Genomic DNA, 26,861 nt, shown 5'->3' with positions numbered 1-26,861 from the left:
ATGAGCTGTACTGTTGAAAGAATGTTCCATTTACTAATAAAGACTTCATATAAATTAAAAAAAAAAAAAGATATGAATTTATATAGTGGATAGGTGGAGAACGAATGAGATTCAGTATCTCATAAGAATAGATGAGTATACATTGCTTTGTGACTAATTACTGACAGGCTAGAGTTGCACAGTACCCTTATTAGGGTAGCACAGACAACTCTGTATTCTCTTTATCCACCTGCTGGTTGACAGGAGCAATCCTCAGGTTCTTTACTGGTCTGGTGGGACTAAAAGAAAATTAGCAGGTAAGACCTGATTTCTCCTTACTAACTGGAAGATCTTGTTGGTTGGTTGCCTGCATTTGATATGTCATGTTTCATCAAAATACAACAAAGCAGTTCACAAATACATAAAATAACATCAAAGGGAAGGTACAAAATTGCCTAACACTAAAGAGTAGGAGAAGACAATAAAACAAAAATTCACTGACACTTGCGTGTTCAGACATGCTCCTCACAATCTAAAAAAATAAAAATAATTCTTATGATGCTGTTTCATTTAGGCAACCAGGTCTTGCATTTCTTTGTTGCACTGTTTACATTTTGCATGCATGCTTGTCATACCCACAAATATTTCAAAATGTAATGTCTCTTATGGCCTGTTGTCATGATAGGTTTCCCTTTCTGAAATTTCCTCAGTAGATCTCAAAAAATCAATGGAGCTTACATTCAGAATCATAAACCCATTTCTCAGGGCTGTAGGAATATGATCTGCTGCCAGCATTTGTTTCATTCCTCTTCCCTGTCCCTTACATTTGCATCCAGACTTCTCCTCCTTTCCCAGATCTTCTCCAGCCTCTACAAATCCTCTATTCATTGATCTTCTTTGTCTTTGCACTTTGAGAGAAAGGTAAGGGCTTGATTGTGTGTGTTCCTGTACACTGCTTGCAGGTTTGCTATCTCTCATCTGCAGGTACCGCTGCTAATAAGCGCGTTCATAGAATATAACTAGAAGTTATGGTTATGATTCCTGACATCTTTGAGCTAAAGTTATTTATTTTCAAATCTTAAAATAATATTTATCTGTTCTATCTGGTTACTTTTAGGAACAAGAAAAGAGTCGAGTTTCCATGATATTTTGATCACTGATTCTAGGGCAGTGGCTGCTTTTAGCAATGTCATGAGTTTTGTCTATTTTAGGGCAACAGATGCAGGGTTGTTTAGGTACTTGGCTCCTTAGGGCTCAAAGAATGCCAGAGTCTTAAGTATCAGGCAAGGGTAACCATTTGTAAGAATATGATATCAGGGATGAACTTTAAGTGGTTTGCTTTGTTTCAGTAATTGGCAGGGGCGGGGAGCAAATCTCACGGATCCAGGCTGAGTCGGGCTGCAAGATCCAGATGGCACCAGGTAAGATCTACTGAGTCTGAGCTGGACTCTGACTAATTGCCCTGGCTCTCTGTCCATTATATTAATGTGACTTAATAACATTAGGAGTCATTAAAGGACTTAAGTACACAATGGAAACATTGTATCATTTCATTTACTTCTCTACCACAGTATTTGTAAACAAGACTACTAATTTGCTATTCAAAACACAAACTTCATAATCCCACGGGCCCCCAATTAAAAACCAATCTCCAGTACACACAAATGGGTGATGCAGAAAGCTACAACGGGCTGTGGCATGTGGTTAACGAGTGGTCTACTTGTCATTAGGGGCCACACAATACAGAAAGGGTTCAGCGATTAAATTGGGATTGCGCGTTAAAGATCAGCACACAGCATATTAAAATACATGGTAAATAGACCATTAGCTTCTCTGCATTGATGCGGATTAGCTTATAACTTGTGTGTTGATCTCTACAGCACAAGAAATCTACTGCCAAGTTTCATGCAGCATAAAAAGGGTTAGGGGGAGCACCCGACCGAAATCCATTTTCCTGGTAGTGTAGTCCTCCTCCTTCCATCCTCAAATCAATCCAAAACCTTCCTGTCGTCCCCCTCCTAATATAACCAAAAACCCCTGTGGCACCCTCCCCCCATAAAAAAAATTCCCTGGTGTCTAGTGCTCCGCTTCCCTCCCCCCAGCCTAGACTCTCTAGTGAAAACAATCCCCAGTGTCTAGTGCCTCTAGCCCCTACCTCCCCACCAACTTTTCCCCTCCCCCCCCCCACCAGGCACATACCTGAAAAGAGTACATTCAGCAGTTGCCATCACTGCCAGGTTTTGTACCACTTACAAGCGTTGAACAGTTTGACATAGTAGCCCCAGTTCCGGCCTTGCTGAAGACTAGGCTTCTGCCTAGGGCAGCAGCATTTAAGGGGGGGGGCAGCAATGTGGAAGAAGACCCTCATCTAATACCCCCTTCCTTACCCTGGTTCCATGTCCATAATTCTCCCCCTGCTGCTGTTGCTCCCCCTCTCAGGCTGCTTCAAAGGTACTCTGAGCTGGTGCATAGCCATTCAGTAGAGGCCACCTCTGAAGTGCTGCTGGTTCCTACCCTCCCCCTAACTGGGGGAAGGGCGGAAGGCGGCAGCACTTGAGTGTGGACCTCTGAACAGCCTCTCACCAGCTTGGAGTAGCTTCAAAGCAGCCTAGGAAGAGGTACCACAGGACTTACAGGGCCAGCAGTAATAGGGGGGAGCATACTTGAATACAAGACTGGGGTAAGCAAGAGGAGATAAGATGCTGGATGTGGGGGCAGGGTTACGGAGAGGAGATGCTGGCTAACTTGGGGTGGAGGAGGAGAAGAAGAAATGCTGGCGTTTGGGGGTAAGGCCTTGAGCCACTCTGCAGGAGTCAGTGGTGCATGGCTGAATGTTTGCCTGGCAGAAAACACCAAAGGAAAACACCTCCTACGAGCAACACCAGCAAAACACAACAGTAGGGGTGGACCAAAGAAAACCGTGCAGCCAAATGGGATTGAAAAGCAGTCTTCATCAAAAACAAGAAACAAACTGTGGTTTGCCCTCAGTAAAAACGTTCAGTCTAGCAAGGTAAAGGCAAATTGCATATGGTGCTTATAAGAGCACAAACTGGCGCATATGCCTGACGTAGGTTAGAGATATGAGCAGAAGAACCTTAAAAACAAAGTACTGTGGGCCACGGGAATGAATGACTTGAAGAATGTCCACCTTATGAGCATAATTAAGTTTAAATTACTACTCTAAGATGGTCCACCAAAGATTTGCAGGCGCCCAAGTGGTGGGCTCGCTCAATATGAAGTGGCCCTGCTGTTGATTGCAAGTGCAACGTCTCAGCCAGCCATGTCTCCAAACAAATGCAGAGCTCTGCATCAGAAACTGTCTCCAGTAAGCCGACCAGACACAAATTGGTCAGGCGGGAGTGATTTTCCATGTCATCTACTTTTTCTTCCAGCACTTGTAGCTTAAATTGTAGAGCAGCATTGGTGGTAGTCAGCTACTGCACATGGTCTTCCATGTCTGATACCCGCTGACACTGGGATGTAAAGTCCCCTCGTAAAGCTTCCAACCGGCCGTCCATAATATCTAGTTTATCCGTCATAGTTTGCTGACCCTTATCTAGGGAGGCATCGATAGCCTGCCTTCCATCACAGTTTCAGCCACCTAAGCAGAGCTCACTGTGGAAGGTCCATCACACTCTTCAGTTGCCATCTTGGAAGAAGTTGCATGCAACAGATCTTTTACTCGCCTTTGGGATCTGGCAGCCATGTACAGTGAAAAAGAAATAAACTAGCCTGCTGTCCAAGTATTAAGCGACAAAACAGAGGTAGAATGCGCAGGCTTCTAGTGCCGGTAAAGAGTAGATTGGAGGGAGTTTAGGGATGGGGGCCCAGGAGCTCGTCTCACCGATACCCACTCGCTGACATGCCATCATGTGACCCCCCCCCCAAAAAAAAAGCAGTCTTTATTAAGCATCACAACTATGTACTGACCTGACAGGGCCGTGTTTCAGCGGGAATACTTCCTGCTTTGAGGGTCACAATACACTGTACAGCAATACAGATGACAGATGTTAACTCCTAAGGTGATGCATTAAGGAATTGGAGATACAGACAAAAAAACCCACGAAGGGTATGATTATCAAAGTAATCACAAACAGCGGTCTTCTTGAAATTCATAGCGTACTTGACGCCAAAGCAATGCTGTGAATTTCAAGAAGACTGCTGTTTGTGATTACTTTGATAATCATACTCTTCACAGGTTTTTTGTCTGTATCTCCAATTCCTTACCGCACCACATCAGGAGTTAACATCTGTATTGCTGTACAGTGTATTATGACCCCCGAAGCATGCAGTATTCCTGCCAAAACATGGCACCGTGTTGGGTCACTACATAGTTGGGATTGAAAAGCAGTCTTTATTAAGAACCACATTTGGCTTCAAGGTTGCCTTTGGTCCACAGCCACTCTGTTGTGTTATGCTGATTGTTCGCCTGGAGCATCAGATAACCCGGGAGTCAGCCCTGATATAAACTAATCCAATGAATACAGGATGTATGCCTGCACTGCCACTCTAAATGTCTGTTGGTCTAAGAAAGTCTTTAACTTTTTCACCTCTCTCAGCTTATACCTTGATAACGAATTCATGGCATGCCCACAGGTAGCATACTGTATGCAGCTCTGGTCACCTCATCTCAAAAAGAACATAGCACCTGTAAACAAGATCTAGAAAGAGTCATCAAAGGTGATTAGAGATATGGAACAACTTCCATACAAAGTGAGATTAAAAATCTCGCTCTTCAAGTTGGAAAGGAAAAAATAATAATAATCTTCCGCTTGTAGTTATATTCCTTCGGCAAGTTACAAGAGAACATAGATAAAATTTACCATAAAACAATCAGTCCATTACTCCTGATCAAGGTCAGTGTTAAACATGTGGAGGCCCAGAAAGAAATTTAGGAGACGATCCCAAAGCCTACCAGCAGGTTGTATCATCTTCAGTTTCAGGTAGACTTTGGGATGTAGGGCTGTATCACACAGGCCCAGGGTATCTGCCTTGCATGCACCCCCTTAACGCTGGCCCTGCCCTTCATGCTAATCATGTCTTCTATGCTGTAAAAGCCCTGTGAAACAATACTGTTTTCATCTTCTCTCTGAAACTAATAAAATGAGTTTCTTGTTTTATCTCAAAGGTTTTCAAGGTTTAGTTCTAACCATTAGAATTGGTTAAAGAAGACCCCAGTAAACCCAACAGGTGATAGGTTTGTAGTGTCTCTTCATCAGGTTGAGGGCAGCCATGTATTTCCCCTCTTTTGTGATACACTGCGATTTCCTGCTGCTCTTTGCTGGCTAACAAAACTTTAAATCCTTTATTTGGATTTTAGATTTAATTGCCTGTCTTTCTAAATCTAATCTACAAATTCGGGTACGGTTGGATAGGTCCCTTCCCCAGAGGGTTTGCAATCTAGGTTTGTACCTGAGGCAATTGAGGATGACCTAAACTGCTCACAAGAAGTAGGATTTGAACCCTGGCTTCCATGGTCCTCAGTCTGCAGCCATACTTCTTCCTTGAGACCACAGGAGGCTATATGGTGAGTCGTGCTCCAGCGTACACTCAACCTGCTCTTTTTTTGGTTACAGACAGTGGTGGGCTGCCAGAGAGACCCTGTATGCTGACTGGAACCACCGAGAGCATAGAGTAAGTTTCTTATACTTCACCTTGATCTCTCTCTGCTCCTGCATCCCCCATGGGAATTACTGGAATTAATTTGCATGTCTTTTGTTACCTGATCTTTACAGTGTGTGCAGCAAAGTAGGAAAAATAAGCAGGAGAGCAAAAAGTGGAAGGAAACTCTGTAGCTCGTTCATGATGATAAGAGGCAGAGATGGAATTCATTCCTTGGTCTCTGCTTTCACAATTCTGTGCTCTTACCACTAGGCTCCCTGAGGCACAGGCATCCCAATCCCCAGGGGAAAAAACTTTTTATGTACTCCCTCTTTGCTCTTCAGCTGTCTCCAGTCTGCTGTTAGAGCCACTTCCTGGAGCCAGAGCTCAGCCTCACTGCAGATAGATGGATTCACTCTGCTTCATTATCTCAGGAGATTTTTCAAAACCCCTCAATTCTTCCAGGCTGATGTGAGCACAGAAGTCATAATAAGCAGATTTAAGACAGCACTCTATCCAGGTTATTCCAAAGCTTTGATTTTTTTTGACAAGAGCTTTCAGAACAGGAGTAAATCATGAGCAAAACCACAGAAGAAAGCATTGCTGAAAGTGTTTTTCTTTTAAAGTCATATTTTGAAATGGAGCGGTTGTTGACTTGGTTGGTCCTAGTGCTGTACTTCCTTTGCTGTGTTCTCACACATGTATCATTCTAATCCTTTGTACTACTTGGACATTAGGCTTTTAAAAGAAGAGCCATCAGAATGTAGATACAGTGGAAGAATGTGAAAATTTGAATGCCCAGGTGACTGAAGTCTCATCTCATGACATATCTGAGGTGTCACACTGCAGCTTGTCTATTCTGAATGACCCCTAAATTCTGATCCCGGAACATGTTATGTACATCTTAGGTCCATGGGATCAGAATTCCATGACTCAAATGTTTTTCTGTCTTCCCCATGATTTTTTCATGGTAATTAAAATGCCTAATTAACAGAAATCCTAATTCATAACCAGTACTTCCTACGCTAGTATAGCACACATTTCCTTCCATTGATTCATATTTGCTGATGTACTGTGGACTAGTGAAATGCTAGGTGTTTAATGTATTAGGCTTGGATATCTAGAATAATAGGCCCAGCTATTCAGTCCTTAATATAGAGGTATAATTAAGAAGTAGGTAGCAATAAATGCAAAATGATTAGTATGGTCAGCAGTTGCATCCTAAATACACAGCTTCCCAGTTAGATCAACTCTGTTGGACTCTTCCTTCTGTCTCATACAGTGGTTTTCTCACCAAAGTTTATGCTGTTTGACCACTGCCACAGTCCTACACATTTCATGGCATTAATCTCATACCGGATGCGTGTATAACTTTATTTTTTTTTGTTAGGTTTACACCCTCTGTATTCAGATCATACTGCTTCTGTTTACCAATATTTACTTTCCATCCTAAAGGCAGGCAAAGCGTCTCTTGGGACAGATTGTAGATCGCTGTCGGAATGGGCCTGGATTTCTGCACAGTGACATGGACAGCAACTGCACAATCCAGGAAATATTAATTCCAGCATCCAAAGTGGGCCTGGTGATAGGCAAAGGAGGAGAGACAATCAAACAGCTTCAGGTACTGCTCCTGTTCACTCTGCAAGGACCAAGCCCTTCCTGCTTCTCTCCAGGTCCATGTCATACTGCAGGTTTATAATAAAAGATTCACTAAAGCCTCCAAGCAGCATTGCTTTCACTCTTCAGCAGTTATAGGCAAGCCTATTATGTATGTTGGGTGAAGCCGTGAGAGCAGCTAGAACTATGATTTGCCTGTATAAGGAGATGGATGTTTAGGGGAGAAGGGTGGTAACTTTGTTCTCACGTCTGGAGGGAGGGGTTGTACTGGCAGGTGCATTTCAGCACTCTGGGGTTTGATCTTGGAGCAGTGTTTAACAGTCAGGCCTTGGCAAATTTTATAAAAATCTAAGAACCGACTACTGAAATCTATCACAGTGCCCTCTAATCCGGGCCCCTCTCCACCCCCCCACCCCCAAACCAAAAGAAAGATGTACCACAGCTCCTTTAGGGCCTGATTTACTGTTTTCCCATTCTAAATAAAACTTGATAAATCTGGCTTTAATGTGCCATTATGCATTGTCAGAGGAATGTAGCACCCTCACCCCTCTGCTAATAAGCATGTTGTCTGCATCATATCAGTGACCCGTGATTGCTGCACCTTAAATTACCGTGGATTGCCCCCCCCCCCCCCCGCACCATTCTTTCTCTTACCAGCAGTCCTCCTACCTCCTAACAAAGTCAGTCACAACCCTCCCCCCCCCCCCCCCCCCCGCCCCAGCCAGCCCTCTGCTCCAAGGCACACACTGAACTAGACTACCAGCTTAACCTACCCTTCCATTGCTTCTTGGTATCTGAAGAAAGGAGCACTGCTGGACTTCTCCAGGCGGGGCTGTCATTAGTTTTGAGCCGTATGGTGTTAGAAGTCATGCTAGTCTTAAAGTTTCAACTCTGCAAATTAGCCCCAGAGTTCCAGTGCCATGTGTCCTACAGTGCTTCTTTCTTCAGCGGCAGCAATCAACTCAAGAACACACAATCTTGGGTGCCAAGGCTCAATATTTAGGCATCATGAAGTGCTGACACCCAGTATTTGTTGAACCCTATTAATAGTAATGCAACACAAACATTGGCTGCATTTGAGCTTTGACCTTTAGGCTTCTCTTGCAACTTTTTTCCTGTTTTGTAATGCTATCTGCTCTTGGCAGGAAAGGACAGGCGTGAAAATGATGATGATTCAAGATGGCCCATTACCAACAGGAGCAGACAAACCTCTGCGTATCACAGGAGATCCTTTTAAAGTACAGGTATGCAGTGTCATACGAGTCCATTGGCTGTTTGTATCAGTTTTTCACAAGGAGAAGGAAGGGCCGTGCATTGCTGACATTGTGACACTTTTTCATGCTTATAACCCTTTCATGTGCCTTATTGGCATATGGCAACTCATATAAGTTAAGCATTTATGGGCGCAAAAGAGTTAATAGCATTTTACATTATTGTTTTCTTTCAGCAAGCAAGAGAGCTGGTGCTGGAGATTATCAGAGAGAAGGACCAGGCTGATTTCCGGGGTGTGCGCAGCGACTTCGGCTCCAGGATGGGCGGAGGCAGTATAGAGGTACATGGCTACTGCTAATGTGGGGACTGACTTGTTGCTTGAAGTCCATAATTAAGTGTTTATTTATTTATTAGGATTTATTTACCACCTTTTTGAAGGAATTCATTCAAGGTGGTGTACAATAAGAATAAATCAAACATGAGCAATAGACAATTACAGCAGTAAAAATATTCAAATAACAATGCAAAGTATGGTACAGTATACTACTTACATTGTAAACACAATACATAATACAACATTTTAATTGACAGTGTAGGGTATAAACAAAGATAGAACATGTGCGCAGTGACTTCGACTCCAGGGTGGGCAGTGGCAGTATAGAAATACATGGCTACTGCTAATGTGAGGACTGACTTGTTGCTTGGTCCATAATTAAGAGTCATGACACTTTACCTTGACCTCCCACCTTGCCCTTTTTATCTGCTGGAATCCCTGAGCTCTGGTTTTGTTTTTTTTTGTTCTTTTGTTTTGTTTTTTTTTTGTATTTGCATATTCCACTGACATTATTCCGCTTCTCCCCTCAAGGTCTCTGTGCCCAGGTTTGCTGTTGGCATTGTAATAGGAAGAAACGGAGAAATGATTAAAAAGATTCAGACTGACGCTTGTGTGAGGATTCAGTTCAAACCAGGTTTGGCTCTTCTCTGTCCTTTGTTTTTATGTATAAAATTTATTTCAAATCATGTAGAGCAGAACTTCTGAAACTGGGGGTTGCAACCCCTACATAGGTCACCATTGTCCTGCGGCTGCTTGGAGAGTTATATATTTTCAGCAGCCACCCTAAAGATTGGTGAGTGCTGATGTAGAGGAGCACAACTCTTATTTAATCACATCCCATGTACAGCACATATGGCCTAATTTGATTATAAGATGCCTATGTGCGAAGTCCTATGTATCTTTATAAAATAGAGTCCCAGAGCCAGCTGCAGTAGTGTGTAAATGCAGTTACATCAGTTCCAAAGTTGGTGTAAATGTGTGTATTTATTCTACACATATACCCATGTATTTTATAAAATATGTTCATTTCACCCAGACTCTCCAGGAATATCTGTGCATGATGCACACGTAATATTTGTAATAGGCATGCATTTGTATATGTGCATGTGCAGCTGTGCGATTTATTTTTTGAATTTTATTTTTAATGGCCTTTTCTTTAAAAGACTTTTTCCGCTTGTAAAACCAGCTTTACGTGTGGGAAAACCTTTACAAAACTACCTCCATAAATTGTAATAGTAAAATCCAATTGTTGACTTTTATGCAAATTACAAATAAAATATTCTCCACTCCCATAACCACTTGTTGTTCCCCAGGCTGCAGAACATCTTGGTTTCTCTCCTCCCACTGCTGTGGGTAGGCCTCATATTGGTGTGCACATTGAGATGGGGATAAATGCATTTGTTCAATTTCTCTGGATAATGATTTTTCTGTTTTTCCTTCCACAGATGATGGCATTAGTCCTGAGCGTGTAGCACAAGTCATGGGACTCCCAGAACGGTGTCAACACGCAGCCCATGTGATTAATGAGCTCATTCTGACAGCACAGGTAAGGACAACTTGGAATCCTAGCAAGACCCAGACCCCAAAGATGTGCACAAAGCATATAAAAATGAGTCTGTCCACCACCCTCAGCTGAGTGATCACAAAACAGCAAAGTGCCATCAGTTCATTGAAAAGCTTTTTAGAGGCCCTCCCTTCTTTATATTTACACTATATCTTTATCTTTTCCAGGCTTTGTTTTAACCAGCTGACTTTGTGTGCTTTAGGCCACTTCACCTTGAAAACTGAAGCTCCTTGGAATGGGGGAATTGGTATCTAGTAACTCTCATCTCTCCTCCCTGCAGGAACGTGATGGATTTGGAAGTCTTCCTATGACTCGTGGCCGAGGTCGCAGTCGTGGAGACTGGAACATTGGAACAACAGGTGGGATGCAGGAAATCACCTACACAGTACCAGCAGACAAGTGCGGGCTTGTTATAGGCAAAGGTAAGAGCTACAGTTTCTGGGGACATGTCTAGCTTGGCCATACGTCTCCCTCCTAACCCTCCAGCTCCTGGGCCTTCCTTTTCTTTTTTTCTTCTATTATTAAACACATTTTTACACATTTCTCACTAATAAACAACCAAAAGGTTTCCCTTTTCCTGGAGCCTGAACAAATTATTGGGTCCAGATAGAAGGAGCAAGGCCCATTTTATCAAAATATCAGTACCTCTATTAAATCGTAACACTAGTGAAGTTACCGTGTGAGTTGCAGCTGTGCAATTGTTCCCATTAGGGTAATGTATATCAAATCTGGACTCCTGATGTAGGAGTATTACCGAAATTCTGCCATGTAGGGTTTTTTGGTTTTGTTTTACTTATTTTGTGTGTTTTTTTTAATAAACCTTGCTTAGCCATATAATATATAGTATATAATATCACGTTCATTGTTGATTTAATCTGGAATTGATAATGAATGTGACTGTTGGGCAGACTGGATGGACTATTCAGTTCTTTATCTGCCATCACTTACTATGTTACTATGAAATTCCAGCCCATACATAAAGAAATGAAATTAAATGAAGCATTGTCAGGTAGCTGGAAAAGGTCTTCACTGGGCAGACTTGCAACTTGTTACAGGCACTCCAGTGGTGCTGGTACCTGCAGTAGTGGGCAAGAAATATCATGGAATTTGTTACCTCTTCTTACAGTTCTCTTCCTTTTAACAAATGAAGAGATGCATTTGAACAACAGTTTTACTACCTAAGACTGCCCAGCCTGGAAAGCATTCCTTGCGGCCAGGACAGTTGAGTCGGTTCACCAAACTTTGGACTCCTTTATTTTTCTACTGTCCAACTACAACTGCTACTGATGTTAGGCTTTACATTTTCTGTTCTGGATTTAAAGTATTGGTGAATATAACTTTAGACCCAGGACAAAGATATAGATATACATATATATAGATATATACACACATAAAAGTATAACATGATAAATTTACCATATATTATAATAGTTTTTATTTTTAAGCTGGAGTCTGTACGTTTTTACAGTCCTGCTTGTGGCAGTGTGTGTGCAAGTTCTGCAGTGTCAGGAGAGGGAGCCAAGCCTTGAACAGTAGCTGCTTAGTCACTTCGTGGCTCAGCCTCAGAAACAAAAGGGAAACATAAGAAGACTTTTCCTTGTGCAACTAGATTTAAATGAAGTCTTATTTATTTTGGCACGGCAAATATTGGAGAGGGGGCAGGGAAGGGCTTTTTATCTCTCCCTCTTGAAGTCTGGGTGGTGGGGGCATCAAAATGTCAAGAGGCATATTGTGTCTGTGGAACTCTGCTTTGCTTTCCTGGGCCCCCGGCTAGATTTCCATAATAAATACAGCAATATTGACAGATAGTGTGGCCAGCCCAGCGCTTGTCAGCTCAACCTTTTAGTGGCTGTGATTAATTACTTTACGATGTCACATCCAGCTGGGGGGCCCAGTGTTGCATTGCTTCAGCCCCCCATCAGGCTAAAGAATGGAGTGGGGGTGCAGATACTATTGAAAAAGTCTATAGACAACCACCATGTGCCAAACAAGTGACCTCATTGGGTGCTAGATGAACTTACATGAACTCCTTCAGGCTCTGTGCAGGGATGTCAATTGTGTCATTTCATGAGGATCCCTTGATTTGCATATTGAGGGAAGGTGGGATACATGCTAAATGCTTTAATAATGGCAGAGTTGGTCTTTTGAGCTGTCCAGGTTATTGGTGATTGGAGATTAATCTGCCTTCTGTGAGCAGCCTGATGTTGTCATTCAGACTTTTCAGTTTGGACTAAAAATGTTGTATAACTTTGATTGGCTCCTCGTTTCATTAGTAAAATGATACTTTTGGATAGGATAAAATGTTCCAGTGACACATAAGTGTGTCCTTTCAGCATTCTCTGAGTTTAATGGCAGTTCTGTTGCTAAACAGTTCTACTTTTTACTGTTGCTGTGCCTGATGGTAAGCTCCCCGAAGCAGAGACCTTCTCCTGTATAGTGCTGTTGATCTTGCTCCATTTAGAGGAGCAGCAGACAGCTATATTTACTTGCTTCCAGTTGTAACAAGAATCTTTGCAGTGTCTGTTTTAGGCTGGGGGGTGGTTCTAACTGTGTTCTTTTATTTTACTGTTTCAAGCTAGGGGGGAGGGGTCTAACTGTGCTCTTAGGTCTATACAATGGTATCTAACATCATAGATGACCTTTCCGGGGCTGAAGTTGCAAGCAGATGCAGCACTGACATGCTACATGGTACCTTTAAATACAGGCTTATGTTCAAGCACTACTATTACTACTACTATTTAGCATTTCTATAGCACTACCAGATCCCACCCTCTCTCTAACACAGGAGTCCTTGTCGGGGAATGAGCACATGAGCACGAGCCTGTGTTTAAGGTCCTCCACACTGGTGGCATCTGTTTTTGACTTTGACCCAGGAACAGGTAGATCAGTGGCAGTGAGAGCATGGAAGGGGAGGAACATACTGGACATGAGGTGGGGAAGGGGAGAGGAGAAGAGATGTTGCTTTACTGCCGCTCTCAATTGCTAACACCCTAGGCCAGTGGGGGAGTGCATGCAAATCTCTCTCATGAGTACTCATTGTGGATATCCTGAAAACCTGACTGACTGGGGTGCCTCCAGGACCAGGTTTGTGAACCACAGCCCTAGGCAGATGCCTAATCCACCTAGTGGCAGAGCCAGCCCTGGCTCTTATCTTACTGCAAGGTTGGGAATTTAGAGATCAAGCTTCCTTTGCATTGGGCCACTCATGGTTGTTGATGGGGTTGCTTCCAGGTGAGCCAGTTTTTTAATGTACACAGAAACAGAGATCAGAACAACAGATAAATATTTTAAAGCTAATCTTATTTAGCTGGTTTACTTTATGGTACAAACCAGACGAAACGCCCTCTGCAGATCAGTAACACCAAGAGACAAAAGCAGAGACTGCCAGGAGGTGGATACATGAGAATTGTCAAGCGTTCCTGTAACCCAAGAATGTCTGTTTTTGATTCTATTGAAGATGGATAAAGTTTTCCTTATTATCCTCATCAGACCAGTCCAGAGATGATGGGTTATGCCCATCCACCAGCAGATGAAACAGAGAAAAGAGAGTTATGAACTCTGCCCTGTAGGGACATTGTGCAGCCTGAGGTCTTCTGTATTTCTCTGTCTCTGGCAGATGGTGATGGTCCATGCAGCAACTTGACTGGTTGGATGAGAATGCTTCAGGCTGAGAAATCCAGGGTTCCAGTTGGGGACACTCGTAGGAGTCTGAGTCCCCCCCCCCCCCCCCCCCAATACTTTCCTGTTTGTGCTTTGGCTGTTAGCCAGTTATTTTTGAGGAAATTTGCTTACTGTTGGATCCTGTACAGTAAGCCCTGGCTGCAAGTAAGCTGTTACTTGACTGCTGGAGGGAATAAGGTAAATTAAGGCTTGAAAGCTTGAGCAGCCCAGCCAGGCATGTCACTATGGTTATTGGCGTCAGGAGCAGCATGGAGTTCAAATTTTACAGCAGGTTCTGTTCCTTCCCACAACAGCAGTTTGAAGAACTCCACTGGATGTACAGTCGGCCTGCACCACTGTTCTGATGAAGGTGGTCGGAGGAGCACCCCACAGGAGGCATTCAGCAGTGCCAAGAGGATTGTTCCAGTCAGTGTGGTGTTTGTTGACCATGGGTCACTGCTACATGCTGATCACAGGGGGAGCCCTGCGGGAGGCATTTGCCAATACTGAGAGGATATTTTCATTCATTCAAGTGAGGCTGCATCAGGGTGCCAATCATATCGGGAGGCATCACAGCAAGGCTGAGAAGTTAATTCCCATCAGTGCAATGTTGGATTAGGCTGCAGTAAACTGACAGTCATGGTGGGAGCCCCATGGAAGGCATCTCAACAATGATTAGGCAATTTCAGCCCTAGGTAAAGTTCTGGTGCTGGTGAACCTACAGAAGTCTCAGAGATGCAGGAGGTCCTTAGTTTTTTGTCTCCCAGATCTATGGAACCAGCTGGCATATGAAAGCAACCACACTTATGACATGGAGACAGCAGGGAGTCCCAGTCAGTGATCCCAGGGCTATATTTGAGCTATGGAGAGTCTGTTTTTAATTGAGGGTACTTCCCATAGACACGTGTTTGAGGAAGCCAAGCTCTCTTGTGCTTCTCCAATTTTATGTGAACTTTAGAAGCTCGGAGGATTTGGGACACTCCAGCTCAAGAAGTTTTCTCAGTAGGGGATACCATCATGGGAAGTATTAGGAAACCTCTAAGGCAGTGGTCTCCAACACACGGCCCCAAAACAGAAAAATTGAATCGGGGCACCATCAGGAGGCGGGTAGAGAAAAGGCCCAGTGAACCTCCTCTTGTGTTGCGTTTGCCTACAGATTCGCCAAACAAGAAAAACAAAGAAGAGGGCTGCTTCTATTCTAGTCCTCGAGGTGTGAATCAAATGCTAAGTTATGCAGTTCAGAATGAAAGTTTATGGTTGTTGACTGCAGCAGTACAACCATGGGAATATGTAATGGACTTTAGACCTCAGGGAGACTTATCTGCATATTCTGCTTGTACTGAAGTTGGTGTGGCTACTGGAAATAAGCGATTCATATACTGCTTTTGGCAAGAAAGTGAGCCAGGTAGATTGAGTGTGCTAATAAGGCGGAGGCTCCTTTTGAAACATTCATTGCGCATTTTCTGGATTTCCTTCAGGAAGGTCATCAAAAGAGATTGGCTGTTGGTGCCTTGAAGATTTAAGTTGTACCTCTAGCTTCATTCAGAGGTGGTGAGAGAGGACCCCTTTGGCCATTCTTCCTAAACTGGTTCATTTCTTGAAACAGATGTTACATCTCTGATCCCCAGTATGCCTACCTTGCCCACTTGGAGCTTAAACTTTGGATGGAGTGTTGGTCTTGGCACTTTTTGAGCCGTTTAAGAGAACAACACTTGAGAATTTCATGCTGCAAGCAATATGTCTTTGAACCATTTCTTCAGTTTGGAGAATGTCAGAGTTACAGGCCCTTTCTTATGTCTTTTGGAGGCTGATGTTTCAGCTTCTTAAGTGCTATTTGAAAATAAGTAATAATTTTAGAAACTTGAATATCTTATTGTCTTTTTTTGAAGGACACAGGAGGTTGGTCATAGTGTCTACTGGTTATTGCACATTGTTTCAAGGCAGCCATTTCATCGGTCTATGTCCTGGAGGCATCCACATGGGTGGTGGTCTGTGCGATAGCTCCTGTTCCCATTTTAAGGGCAGCAACATGGTCTTTCCTACGTTCGTTCGCAAATTACTATAATCTGCATGGAGTTGTGAGATCAGAAGGTTGCATTGCAATGCAGGTTCTTTGAGCAGGGGTCACAGAATCCCCCCACATTAAGAATGGCTTTGCTACCTCCCACAAGTTCTGGATTGCTCTAGTGAGGACGCTAAGAAAGGAAAACATAGGTCTTACCTGCTAAGTTTCTTTCCTATAGTCTCACCAAACCAGTCCAGGTCCCTCCATGATCCACAGCCTATGCTGTCTGCACAATAATCTGCTGCTTACTGCTCTATTCCTGCTTTTCTGTTTTTAAGTGGTATGAGTTTCATTTTAGAGAACTGGTTATCCTTTGTTCCATGCATTCCTTGGGATACAACAGAGGAAAACATTGTTATGGAGGAGAGCTGGAAATCAGGTTGGAAGACTAACATGAAGTAGTACCATTGCTGCTTTTGTTGAAATACTGAAGAGCTCAGGCAGTACAGTATCCTTATAGGGCAGAGCTCATAATTCTGTTTTTTCTTCGTCTGTTGGTGGATGAGCATAATCCACAGATTCTGGACTGGGCTAATGGGACTAAAAAGAAAAATAGCAAGTAATGCCTAGTTTCTCCTTAACCAACAATGAGGAATTTTTGACCATTCTCTTGTATCCACCTTCTGGCCATCTCTAATTTGCCTCTTGGTGTTGCTTCCTGGTGCATTACCACAGACCATACTTATTCTGTATTCACTGCTAAGGTCTTCTGGGCTTTGTTGAATTCCATTACTGTCTTGCTTCCCCACCATCCCAAGAAGATCTGGCTCATCTTACTGCCTGAACATGGAGTACTGGAGGAATCCTGCATTTTTTACAGATGTCACTAGTAACACATGAACATTCTTGGTGCCTCCAGTCCAAATGAGTTCATGCAGCAGTGGAGTATATCTTTTCCTTGATGGGGGAGACTATTCTGTAGTACACTATAGCTCAGTGGTTCCCAAACCTGGTCCTGGAGGCACTCCAGCCAGTCAGGTTTTCAGGAAATCTGCAATGAATATTCATGAGATAGATTTGCATACAGTGGAGACAATGCGTACAAATTTCTCTCATGAATATTCATTGTGGATATCCTGAAAACCTGACTGGCTGGGGTGCCTCCAGGACAAGGTTTGGAATCCACTGGCATAGCTGATTTAATACTTCTTGTTGGTAGTGTTCCTGATCCAGATGTTCAGCTGGGGTTTTATTGTAGGTTAGCAGTGGGACTGTGCCATAAAGATCCCCTTTTACCACCATAACTGAATAGCTACTCCTCCTCCTCCTCCTCCTTATCTCCCTGTCTTTTTGCTGATTTTTCTATGGTTGAGTGACACCGGCTTGTCACTGTTGTGGAGTTCTCCTTACAGAAGCTGTCTTTGTAACTCTGGCCAGAGCTTTTGTGAAGCTAATTTCATGAAGCGAATCAGACCCGCCTCCCAAAAAGTATCAACTTAATTTTCTTTAGTCCTTCACTGCACCCTATTCAGGATGCTCTTGTGTGCCCATACAGCCATATGAACACATAGCTTGTTAGTGTCATTAGTCTGGGAAAGGAGGCAGGATTAGCAATAGTGCAGTTCTCTGTGCACTCTACAGGTTCTTTGTGGAATGGGGGAGATGGGGCTAAGAAGGTTGGAGCTATGTTACTGTGGATTTCCTGATTTCCCTTTTTCTTCATAGACATATATACCAAGAGGACCTAAAGTGGTTTACATCATATAAGTAAAATGCAGAAATGCTTCCTCTTGCCTTGAAGTCCATCTTAGTCCTGCATACCCTCCCATCCTAAGGACTACTTATCACACGGTTGTTTGCCTGCTTAGCTCTCCTTGTCCTTAACTGTTAACATCCTTTCTCACTTTGGTTTCTATAAGAAAAGGAATATATTTCCAGTACAGGAAAAGATTTTAAAGAATGCCCTGCTTTCAGAGACTTTTCTCTGGCTGTCCAGGTTCCCCTTGCTACAGTCCATCATCTTGTTGAAGGATCCAGCAAGCAGCCATTTCATTTCATTATTTAGCCCATTCTAACATTTTTTTTTCAAAATTTTATTTCATTTAAAAATGTATAGCATGCGCTATCTACAAATCTAGTGGAGCACAATAAACACATATAATAAAATATAAAACAAAACTACAAAATTCCTCTCTCCAGTTCTGATACATGTATCTCATTTCTGCTCTTTGCTCATCCCAAAATCCTCTCACAGGTGGAGAAAATATCAAAAGCATTAACCAGCAGTCTGGAGCCCACGTGGAGCTACAGAGGAATCCTCCTCCCAGCACAGACCCTAGTTTACGGGTGTTCACCATCCGAGGGCTACTGCAGCAGATTGAACTTGCAAGACATCTCATTGATGAGAAAGTAGGGGTGCGTATGGCTTACTCTACAGAGGAGGAAGAGGGCTGTGCATACTGAATGAGTGGAATAACAGCTCTGTATGCCAGGCAGAAAGCATACAAGCTCTCTAGTTGTTTCATATTTATTTATCGTCATACTTAATGAACCACTTAACAGACAATAAAAGAATTAAGAAAAAAGAACAATATTGCATACGGATTCTATAAATAAAAGCAGAATGAATAAAATAATAAACTCTGCTTAGTATCCTTGGGTCTGATATTCAGCCGGTGGAGCTCATTGTTTTGCTGATTGCCACCAGCGTCATGGCTGGAAATTGAGGATCTCTTTTACTAAGCAGCGGTAGCGATTCCCAGCCCATTCAGTTCCTATGGGCTTCTTCTCATTTGCCGTGTGGGAATCGCTAGTGCGGCTTAGTAAAAGAAGCCCTTGGTGCTGGGCCGCATCTGGGCACTGCTACTGAATTTCTGGATTTTCTGGAGCTGGCTACACCATAGCCAGAAGTGCAATGTTCAGCACTTAACCAGCTAATGGGGTACCGCGTAAAAATAGGACTGACCATGGCCAGTTAAGTGCTGTACATCATCACTTAACTGGCCAAGTGCTGACTCCAACCCTGGAACGCTCCCAAAATAGCTGGTTATGCTTTTAAATGCTAACTGGTCATTTTCAGTGGCACTAACCAGTTCAGTACCAGTTAACCCCAAACAGGCTAGGAGCCATTTCTGTCGGTTAAATTGCTTTGAATATCCAACCCCCTTGTGTTTTTCAGTAGGAGTCTTTCTGAGGTGCATCTGTAATGATAAACTGTGTTTTTCTTCTGTGTCCAGGGTAGTGGGCTTGGGGGACCTGGAGGCTTTGGGCAAAGTCCATTCAGCCAAGCACCTGCTGCCCCTCATCAAAAGTAAGTAATTGAGTTTTTTGTTTTACTTTTATGTCCATAAGGATAGGAATAAGGGGCTAGATAGAAATGTTCCCACATTTCACTAAGCACGCTTGTAAGGTGAAGCCTGTTCCTGTATTTTTATGTTTTGGGGTTATAGTTAGATAAAAATTTGAGGATGGGGGTTATATGAGGAAGCTGAAGAAAAGAAGATTCAAAGAAACAGAAAATATTGTTTTACTGAGAAGACGATAAATGTGTCTACCCAGTAGAATAAGTGACCATCATAACAAGCATAGAGCACAGTGGAGGAAGGAGGAACAGGTAAAAGAACCAAAAGCAAGTGCTTGCATATTTGTTTAGTCATATAAAGATTTAAGATAGCTGATGGGAAAATTGGAAACTGATGGGCAGAGAATGGTGATACAGCAGTATCTGGCTTACAAAAAAAACTGCACAGTCATGGTTAAAACCTAACTAGTACAATTGCAGTGGTTACAACTATTTAACAGCAGTAATACAGTTGCATCAGTGCCTCCCAAGAAGGCTGAAGAAACCTTTGAGGAGCAGTTAAGCATCAGTAAGTCTGTGGAGGCCGCGGCAGTCTCTCATATGTCTTGGTGGCTATGTGTATTGTTTCAGGACTTGGCTAGGAGGAAGGGACTCGTTGCTGGTCTTGGTGGAATCAGAGTGGAGAACAAGAAGACCTTGGGGTGTCCCACCAGTGTAGGCCAGTGCAGTGGCAGGGTTTGGACATACTGTGTATGGAAGGTGGGGGAGATTAGATGGTCAGATGGGAGGCATTGCTGTTGGTTTAGGTTTGTGAATTCCTGTACTTTTCTACCCAAGGTGGTAGTGAACCAGAGAGGAGAAATCTCAGCAAGGTAGTCTTGCTTGAATTGAGCTTCACTTATCATACTGTATAAACTGCCCTTAAGTGAATGCCTAGGGAAGTCCTCCACTCCATCCCCATGGTACTCCTAAAATGTGTTCTCAGTGATTTGTACAGTGAGTGTTTCTATGTCAAAGTCATGAAGGGTCTGAAACTAGAAACCGTCACCCCCTTCCATGCCTGATAACACTGCTGTAATATTTCTTGAATTTAGTGCAGCCTCCATTCCTTCCCTAAATTAGACATCCTGCATCATGAATTACAACATGAAGAAATGATGATTGAAGTAGCTCAGGGGGAGAGGGGGCAGCATGCGAGGAGGTATTTCCAAATTATACAAAGCACTACTCTTGCAGGGGGCTCTACCATTAAAATATGTATCAGAACGGGAGCAAGATATAGAGATATGAACAGAAAACATGGAGCAAGATTTTTCAGCATCTCTCTTAAAAGTATCGATAGCAAGTAACCTGATAGAAAATGGTTATAAGATCCTGTATAAATGATATTTATACTCCAGTACGCATAACCTAGATATTCAGAGCGGGCACTGGGCTATGCTGGTGTTACTGCGGTGAGCAAGGAACTTTCCAACACATGTGGTGGCACTGTCCTAAAATGCAGTGTCATTGAGATCAGGTACTGTCTTCAACAGAGGAGATCATGGGGGTTAGGATTGATAAGCAGATGGAATACTGTTTCCTAATGTGGGACCTACGGGTCAAAACAGCGCAAAGTGATAGCCATGTGGTTACGGCCATTCAGCTGGAACCCAGAAGCAACCATCCACTCCAGACATGGCAAGGGTGAAAGATAAGTAGCATTATGTATATCTGATGTAACAATTGATGGCTTTTCACCAAAATAGAATGGGGGCTTTTCCCAAAGTTTAGAAGTCTTTCCAAAAATGGAGGAAGACTAGACTGGAACTTGACAATTAATAATATTCAGTTCTTTTGGGGGTAGTATCTTGTGTATACTGCTTTTTTCACCTTCTTGGGGTGGGGGGTTATAGATAGTATAGAGGGATATCTTGGTGTTATGTTAAGCAGTGTGCTGAAGAACTACAGTATACCATATTCTTGTTGTTATTATGATGGAAGGTTTATTTGTGTAAACATTTAATAAAATTTTTTTTAATTCTGTGTCTCTGCCCCTGATCTTCATAACATAATCTCTGACAGCCCTCTGATGTTCACTTATTTTTTTTGCATCTTCACAGTGGTCCTCCAGCATTTATGACACAAAGCTGGGGAAGCGCTTATCAGACCTGGCAACAACCAGGACAGCAAGTCCCAAGTAAGGACATCTTGTACTTTGGCATATTTTGCAAAGGGTCCATGTAAATGAACATCTGTGGGGCAGAGTCTTTGCTTGTATCTGTAGGGAAGTGATGCCTGTGTGGGAGAAAGGGGAGTTTCTATCACTCCCCGCAGCAGTTTGTGAGGGACCAAATACAACAGCGATCAAATGTCCAAGTAACATTCACTGATTTATTTTGATAACTACAGAACATATAAATACATTTAAAACTCGACACATCCATGTTTCGTCCCATCAGGGGATGACAGAGTGGGTTGCCCATTCTCTGAGCCTTTTAACTTTGAGTATTGTGACTCCTTTGCGCAAAAGTGTGTTTTTTATTTTTTATTTTTTTTTGGGGGGGGGGGGGGTACTCCTGTTGTTGATGGGGTGAAACATAAGTGTCAAGATTTTAGTGAAGTTAGTACAAGAAATCAGTGAATATGACTTGGACATTTGATCTTCTGTTGTATTTGGTACTTTGTCTTCTGCAAATCTTTGCCTCTTTCTTTTTTTTCTGTTTTTTTTTGGTACTGTAGTTTGTGAGGGATCTATACGCCTCATTTGCTCTTTTATTACTGAACTAGCTAGGAAAAGATTTCTTTTGCTAAAGGCTTGTATCCCTTCATTAGTATATCTGCTTTTTTCTTTACAAATGGGAAACAAAAACAATTGTGGATAATTTTCCTTTGAATTTGGCAAGATTGACTCCCTGGCTTCTGCTCTGTGTAAGGGTTTCAGCCTGCACTTTGTGGCCTTTGATTTCCCATGTTCTGCTCTGTGAAGTGACAGATCCACCAAATATGTATCTCAGAACACACATAGGGATTCCTTCTTTCCCGTCTGCCTCACTCCTCTCATCTGCACACAGTGTGTCTTCACTGCTGTTATGCTCTTCCTCTCATAAAAACGATGCATATAAACTGAAATACTGTCAATTCTCTGGAGTGGTGTTGCAGGAAGAAAGGCCATTCAGACTGTTCCTTTGTAAGCACTGGCAGGTGGACACTAATGCTGACGCTGACCTTTGCTGAAAAAAAGGGCTTGACTTGTAACTTTGGTCAAGTCTTCCAACTCTTTCATCTGACTGGGCGGATCTGTAATACAGGGTCCTGAAGAATGCTTTTCCCTGTCTATTCTGTGTGCTTCCACATACACACAATACATCCTGACCCATATGTACGTATCCAGAAACACATGCAGGTCAATATTCAAAGCGACTTATACATTTAGCAGGTGCTGATAAATGTACAAGTCCCTTAGCTCTAGATTTTCAGTAGCACTATATGGGTAGTGTTGCTGAAAATCTCTGGCACTATATAGAGACTGCTGGAGCGAAGCAAGGGGGCTTGTGCCAGGTGAAAGGGTCTTGTATCCTCTGTCTTTGCAATGATGTAATGAGGAAAGAAACTGTAAATGTCAGATGCTAATGGAAGCACTGTTCTAGTTGTATAGGTCAGGAGTTTTGCCAGTTCTCTGCAGTCCGTTGTTACTCCATCCCATTGGTGTGCTGGAGCTGGCTCGCAAGAGCCATTTGTTAAATTTTTTGGCATCTTAAGCCAGTTGTTCTGGGAGTGTGAGCTGGCTTCCTCCCCACCCCCACCCTACCCCTGAGCTGCAGGGTCACAGACTCCCAGCGCATACCTGAACACAGCGTCCCTGTTGGTCTAGTGGAGTCTTACGGGGCAGATCCTCGGTCTTTCCAGCCCACTGCCGGCGCTGACCCTCCTGCACCGCATCGCTCTTTAAAAATGGCTGCCGAGACTTTCGCTGAAGTCTTGCGAGGCCGCCCTTGTAAGTCTCTGTGGCCATTTTAAAGAAGATGTGCCTGCAGGAGGGTCAGCAGTGGGCAGGAAAGACTGGGGATCTTTCCTACCCCGAAGAATCCACTAGACCACCAGGGACACTACCTTCAGGTATGTGCTGGGAGTGGGACCCTTCAGCTCGTGGGAGCAGGAAGGAGGTCTATAATAGGTAGGGAGGTGGGGAGGGTACTGTTAAAAAAAAAAAAAAAAGGTTACATTTTTAAAAATGTTGCCGGCTTGTGCATAGGGATTTACACAGAGGAAGTATAGTAAGGGAATAAGTTTTCATAGGTAGAGTAGTAGTTTGTTATAAATCGTAATCAGTGTGTCATTTGGATGGGCTGGTTATAGGGACACCTAACCCTGTTATTGGTGCAGAGATTTTTTTTTCTTCTGGTAAAGGGCTTCTAAAACAGACGTCATGTTATGGGAATCAGGTGCTCAATGTTCAGAGTTTCTATCTATTTATTTACTTATTTATGGCATTTTATCCCACATTAAGCATGAATTAGATCGGAACCTGGGAGCATTTAAAAAAAATTTTCCCCCGGAGAGAGTAATGCATTGCCCCCCACCCCCAGGCTCTCTCCCCGAGTATAGCCACCTCTGCAATTTGGGGGGGGGGGGGGAGGGGTGCCGAGATGGACCGGGAGTGAGCCTGTTGTTAAAAATTTACCAGCACACCACTGCTCCATCCTAAACAGAATGCGTTTCTTCTGTTTGTGCAGGTCAGCAGAGCCAGCAGCAGAACAGTCAGTCTGAATACAGCAAAGCATGGGAAGAGTATTACAAAAAGCAGAGTATGTAGACCTGGGGCAGCTCCCTTGCACAATTCTGTATGGCTCTTGCATTTTGTTTCAAATTTTGACTTTTGTGCCCCTTGGATCCCAAACTATATTCTCACAATGCAGTAAGCTTGGGGGTGTGTCACACACTGCTTCTGATGGGGGGGGGGAGTGGTTTGGGGGCTGAACAAGGAGCTGTGTTACATCCAGGCTTGGACTGGGTTAGGATTCTCACACAGTAAATATTCCCTTGGCCCCTCACCTGCTTGCTTTTTCTGGACAGCTCAAGCTGCCAGTGCTGCATCCCAGCCGAACTCCCAACCGGACTACACCATGGCTTGGGCAGAGTACTACAGACAGCAAGCTGCTTACTATGGACAGACCCTGGGACAGGCTCAAGCACACAGTCAGGTGAGGACTGGATAGTGTTCACAGGGCAAAAAGAAGCTCTTATACTTCTGCAGCTCTTCATCCTCCTGAGCAGTAGCTGTGTCTATTTTGTCTTTGCCATGCAGATAGTAATGGACAGGTGCCACTTCAGTGATCTAATGGGAAGAAGTTCTGTTAGAGTAGGGATGGCAAGTGCCATAAACAGGGTTGGCTTTCAAGATATCTCCAGCTGTGTTTGAATATGTTTAATCTAAGTACTAGGGTGAAATTTGTACCTTTACTTTCATCTTTTCACATCATTCAGGCAAAGAATGACACTGTTTCTTGTTTGCCTTTATTTCATACTTATATTCTCTTATGTGAACTTGGTCAATTTAATAAAAGAATGCTTGATCAAAAAAAACAACAGCTTAATTTTTTAGAGTTTGGCTTCCCTGAAAACCAGGGCATTCGGCAGTCCTGAAAAGCTGGACTTGAGGGGCAAAGGAGAGTGGGTCGACTCTATCCCTGTATCAGAGGAGGGGTTTTTATTTATTGGGATTTAGCTCACACCTTTTCAGTAGTAGCTCAAAGTGAGTTACATTCAGGTACATTAGGTATCTGACTCTAGATAAACATTTTATTAATGGGCAGTGGGTGGTTATGGAGGGATCTTTGAGGGTGGGCTTGGGGAGTGTTTTACAGTGTGTTTGCTTTACTTCTTATATAAGTAACACCTTTTTTTTTTTTTCATCCTTTTTGTAGGAGCACTAGAACACTTGACCTGGCAACCTTTTCTTTCACTTTTGCCTTTTTTTTTGTTTGTTTTTTTCTTGGAATCATTGTGGAAGGAACCGTTTTTGTAACAGAGGTTTCTAGATTTTGCAGCCTTTTGATGAAGACTTTTCTGTTTATTTGTGAAACACTAGTTGTAGGATAATCTAGAATGACTTTTCTAAGAATCAGGAGCCGTCATTAACGTGTTATAACTAACGGACACGCTGGGAAGTCTCTCCTTCCTGTTTTCTTTTATCTCCAAAATTTGTATCTCTGGGATTCTTTTTGGAGCACAGCAGGCACCAAATCGCACCCCTGAGCAAGTGACATTTCAGCCTCTAATTTGTTGTTTTTATTATTGTTATTATTATTAATAAAAAAATTGTTTTTGTAACTTTTTTCTGTTGCAACAAAGAGAGCAGCTTGGAAGTCTTAGGTGATGTGTAACCAAAAATAATCTGAAAAGTTTTTAAAACAGTATTTAAATATTCTTAAATATGTAAATTCATTAAATGTTTTACTTCTAATTTCATGTATCTTGATTGTTTTTGATTTTATTGACTATTTTTAAAATGGCACCTGTTCTGGTATGAATTGTGGTTTTTTGGATTCTCTGTAATAGCGTTGGCATACCGCCTGCAGATGCAGGTTGGGGGGGAGGGTTTGTATCATTTCTAGTATTCTGAAGGGTTAATATAAAAGAATGTTTATTATTTTTTTCTAGCAGTGAAGTTGTTTCTAATGTATCAAGAAGTTGCATATGTGTGTCTAAGACCTCCAAGCTTGTTTGAATAGACAAATTCCTTTCTGCTATCAGAAATATAAATACTGTTATTTTTAATATAAAAAGTGAATCTGCTTATATAGCATCTTTAACATGAACACTGTGGAACATTTAACAGTATGGAAAAAAAAATACTATTTTTTAATTCCAGGGTGTGTATTTGTTTTTGGTTTTTTTTTTTGTTTTTTTTTTCTCTTAAATATTTTCTTATCTAATATTTGTCAAATTTACTTTAGAAGAAAAGAAATAAATGAATTAATCTAGTATTAACTACAGGATGTGCGAAATAATTTTTTGATTTAATAAAAGGGATGATATGATTTTTGGATGTTGACTGTAGTGCTTCTTGTACAGACAAATGTATTTTTAAAGGAAAAAAATGAAACTGAAGTGATTATTTTTCTTGCATTTTTACTTGGTCAGTGGGAACATTCCATTTTCAGGTGTCACCGAGGGTACTGGCTCTTGGTTTTCTCTGTCATTCTGTTATTTTTCTTATAATGCCCAAAATGTTTGTCTGTGGCAGAAAGATGCAGTTGGATAATGTTAAGCCTGATATGAAAGAAACTGTATTTTGTTTGACTGACCGCTGCAGTTTACACTCTCTCTAATAAAATAACCCACAAGGTTATTTGTGGGAGAAGGAACGTTGGTCTTCACTCTGCGTTTTGATCGTCTTTCCCCTGCCCTGCCTCATGTTTGCATCTGCTGCTTTCTCTAAGTGCGTGTTCACTGATTGAACTCGCTGTCCCAGGCTCTGTTACCAACAAAAGAATTACCCATATATGTAGATGAATTTCTGAGACCACATCTAATGAAGGAGCCTCTCTCTCTAGTGTACAGAGGTTGTGTGTAATCCTGGATAAGGTGTCGTGTCCATAAATGC

The 26,861-nt window shown here is 42.6% G+C and overlaps 1 protein-coding gene across 3 annotated transcripts in view; it reads left to right on the top strand.

The window, feature by feature from the left end:
- The window catches only part of FUBP3 (far upstream element binding protein 3), a 93,711-nt gene extending 67,416 nt beyond the window's left edge, over window positions 1-26,295 (top strand). For 2 of the 3 annotated variants that reach the window (XM_030207827.1, XM_030207825.1), the window contains exons 5-18: window positions 1,329-1,400; window positions 5,556-5,613; window positions 7,036-7,201; window positions 8,343-8,441; window positions 8,645-8,749; window positions 9,275-9,377; window positions 10,189-10,289; window positions 10,588-10,729; window positions 18,227-18,387; window positions 19,209-19,282; window positions 21,376-21,452; window positions 23,989-24,060; window positions 24,329-24,456; window positions 25,180-26,295. In XM_030207827.1, the coding sequence (XP_030063687.1) occupies window positions 1,329-1,400; window positions 5,556-5,613; window positions 7,036-7,201; window positions 8,343-8,441; window positions 8,645-8,749; window positions 9,275-9,377; window positions 10,189-10,289; window positions 10,588-10,729; window positions 18,227-18,387; window positions 19,209-19,282; window positions 21,376-21,452; window positions 23,989-24,060; window positions 24,329-24,456; window positions 25,180-25,188 (1,367 nt within the window). In that variant the 3' untranslated portion in view covers window positions 25,189-26,295. The remainder of the gene's footprint in view (window positions 1-1,328; window positions 1,401-5,555; window positions 5,614-7,035; window positions 7,202-8,342; window positions 8,442-8,644; window positions 8,750-9,274; window positions 9,378-10,188; window positions 10,290-10,587; window positions 10,730-18,226; window positions 18,388-19,208; window positions 19,283-21,375; window positions 21,453-23,988; window positions 24,061-24,328; window positions 24,457-25,179) is intronic. The other variant, XM_030207828.1, reaches the window with a different exon arrangement.
- Window positions 26,296-26,861: the final 566 nt, after the last annotated feature.

Source organism: Microcaecilia unicolor, chromosome 6, assembly GCF_901765095.1.
Source record: "Microcaecilia unicolor chromosome 6, aMicUni1.1, whole genome shotgun sequence".
Classification (NCBI taxonomy): domain Eukaryota; kingdom Metazoa; phylum Chordata; class Amphibia; order Gymnophiona; family Siphonopidae; genus Microcaecilia; species Microcaecilia unicolor.
This window is presented reverse-complemented; position numbering and strand designations above follow the sequence as displayed.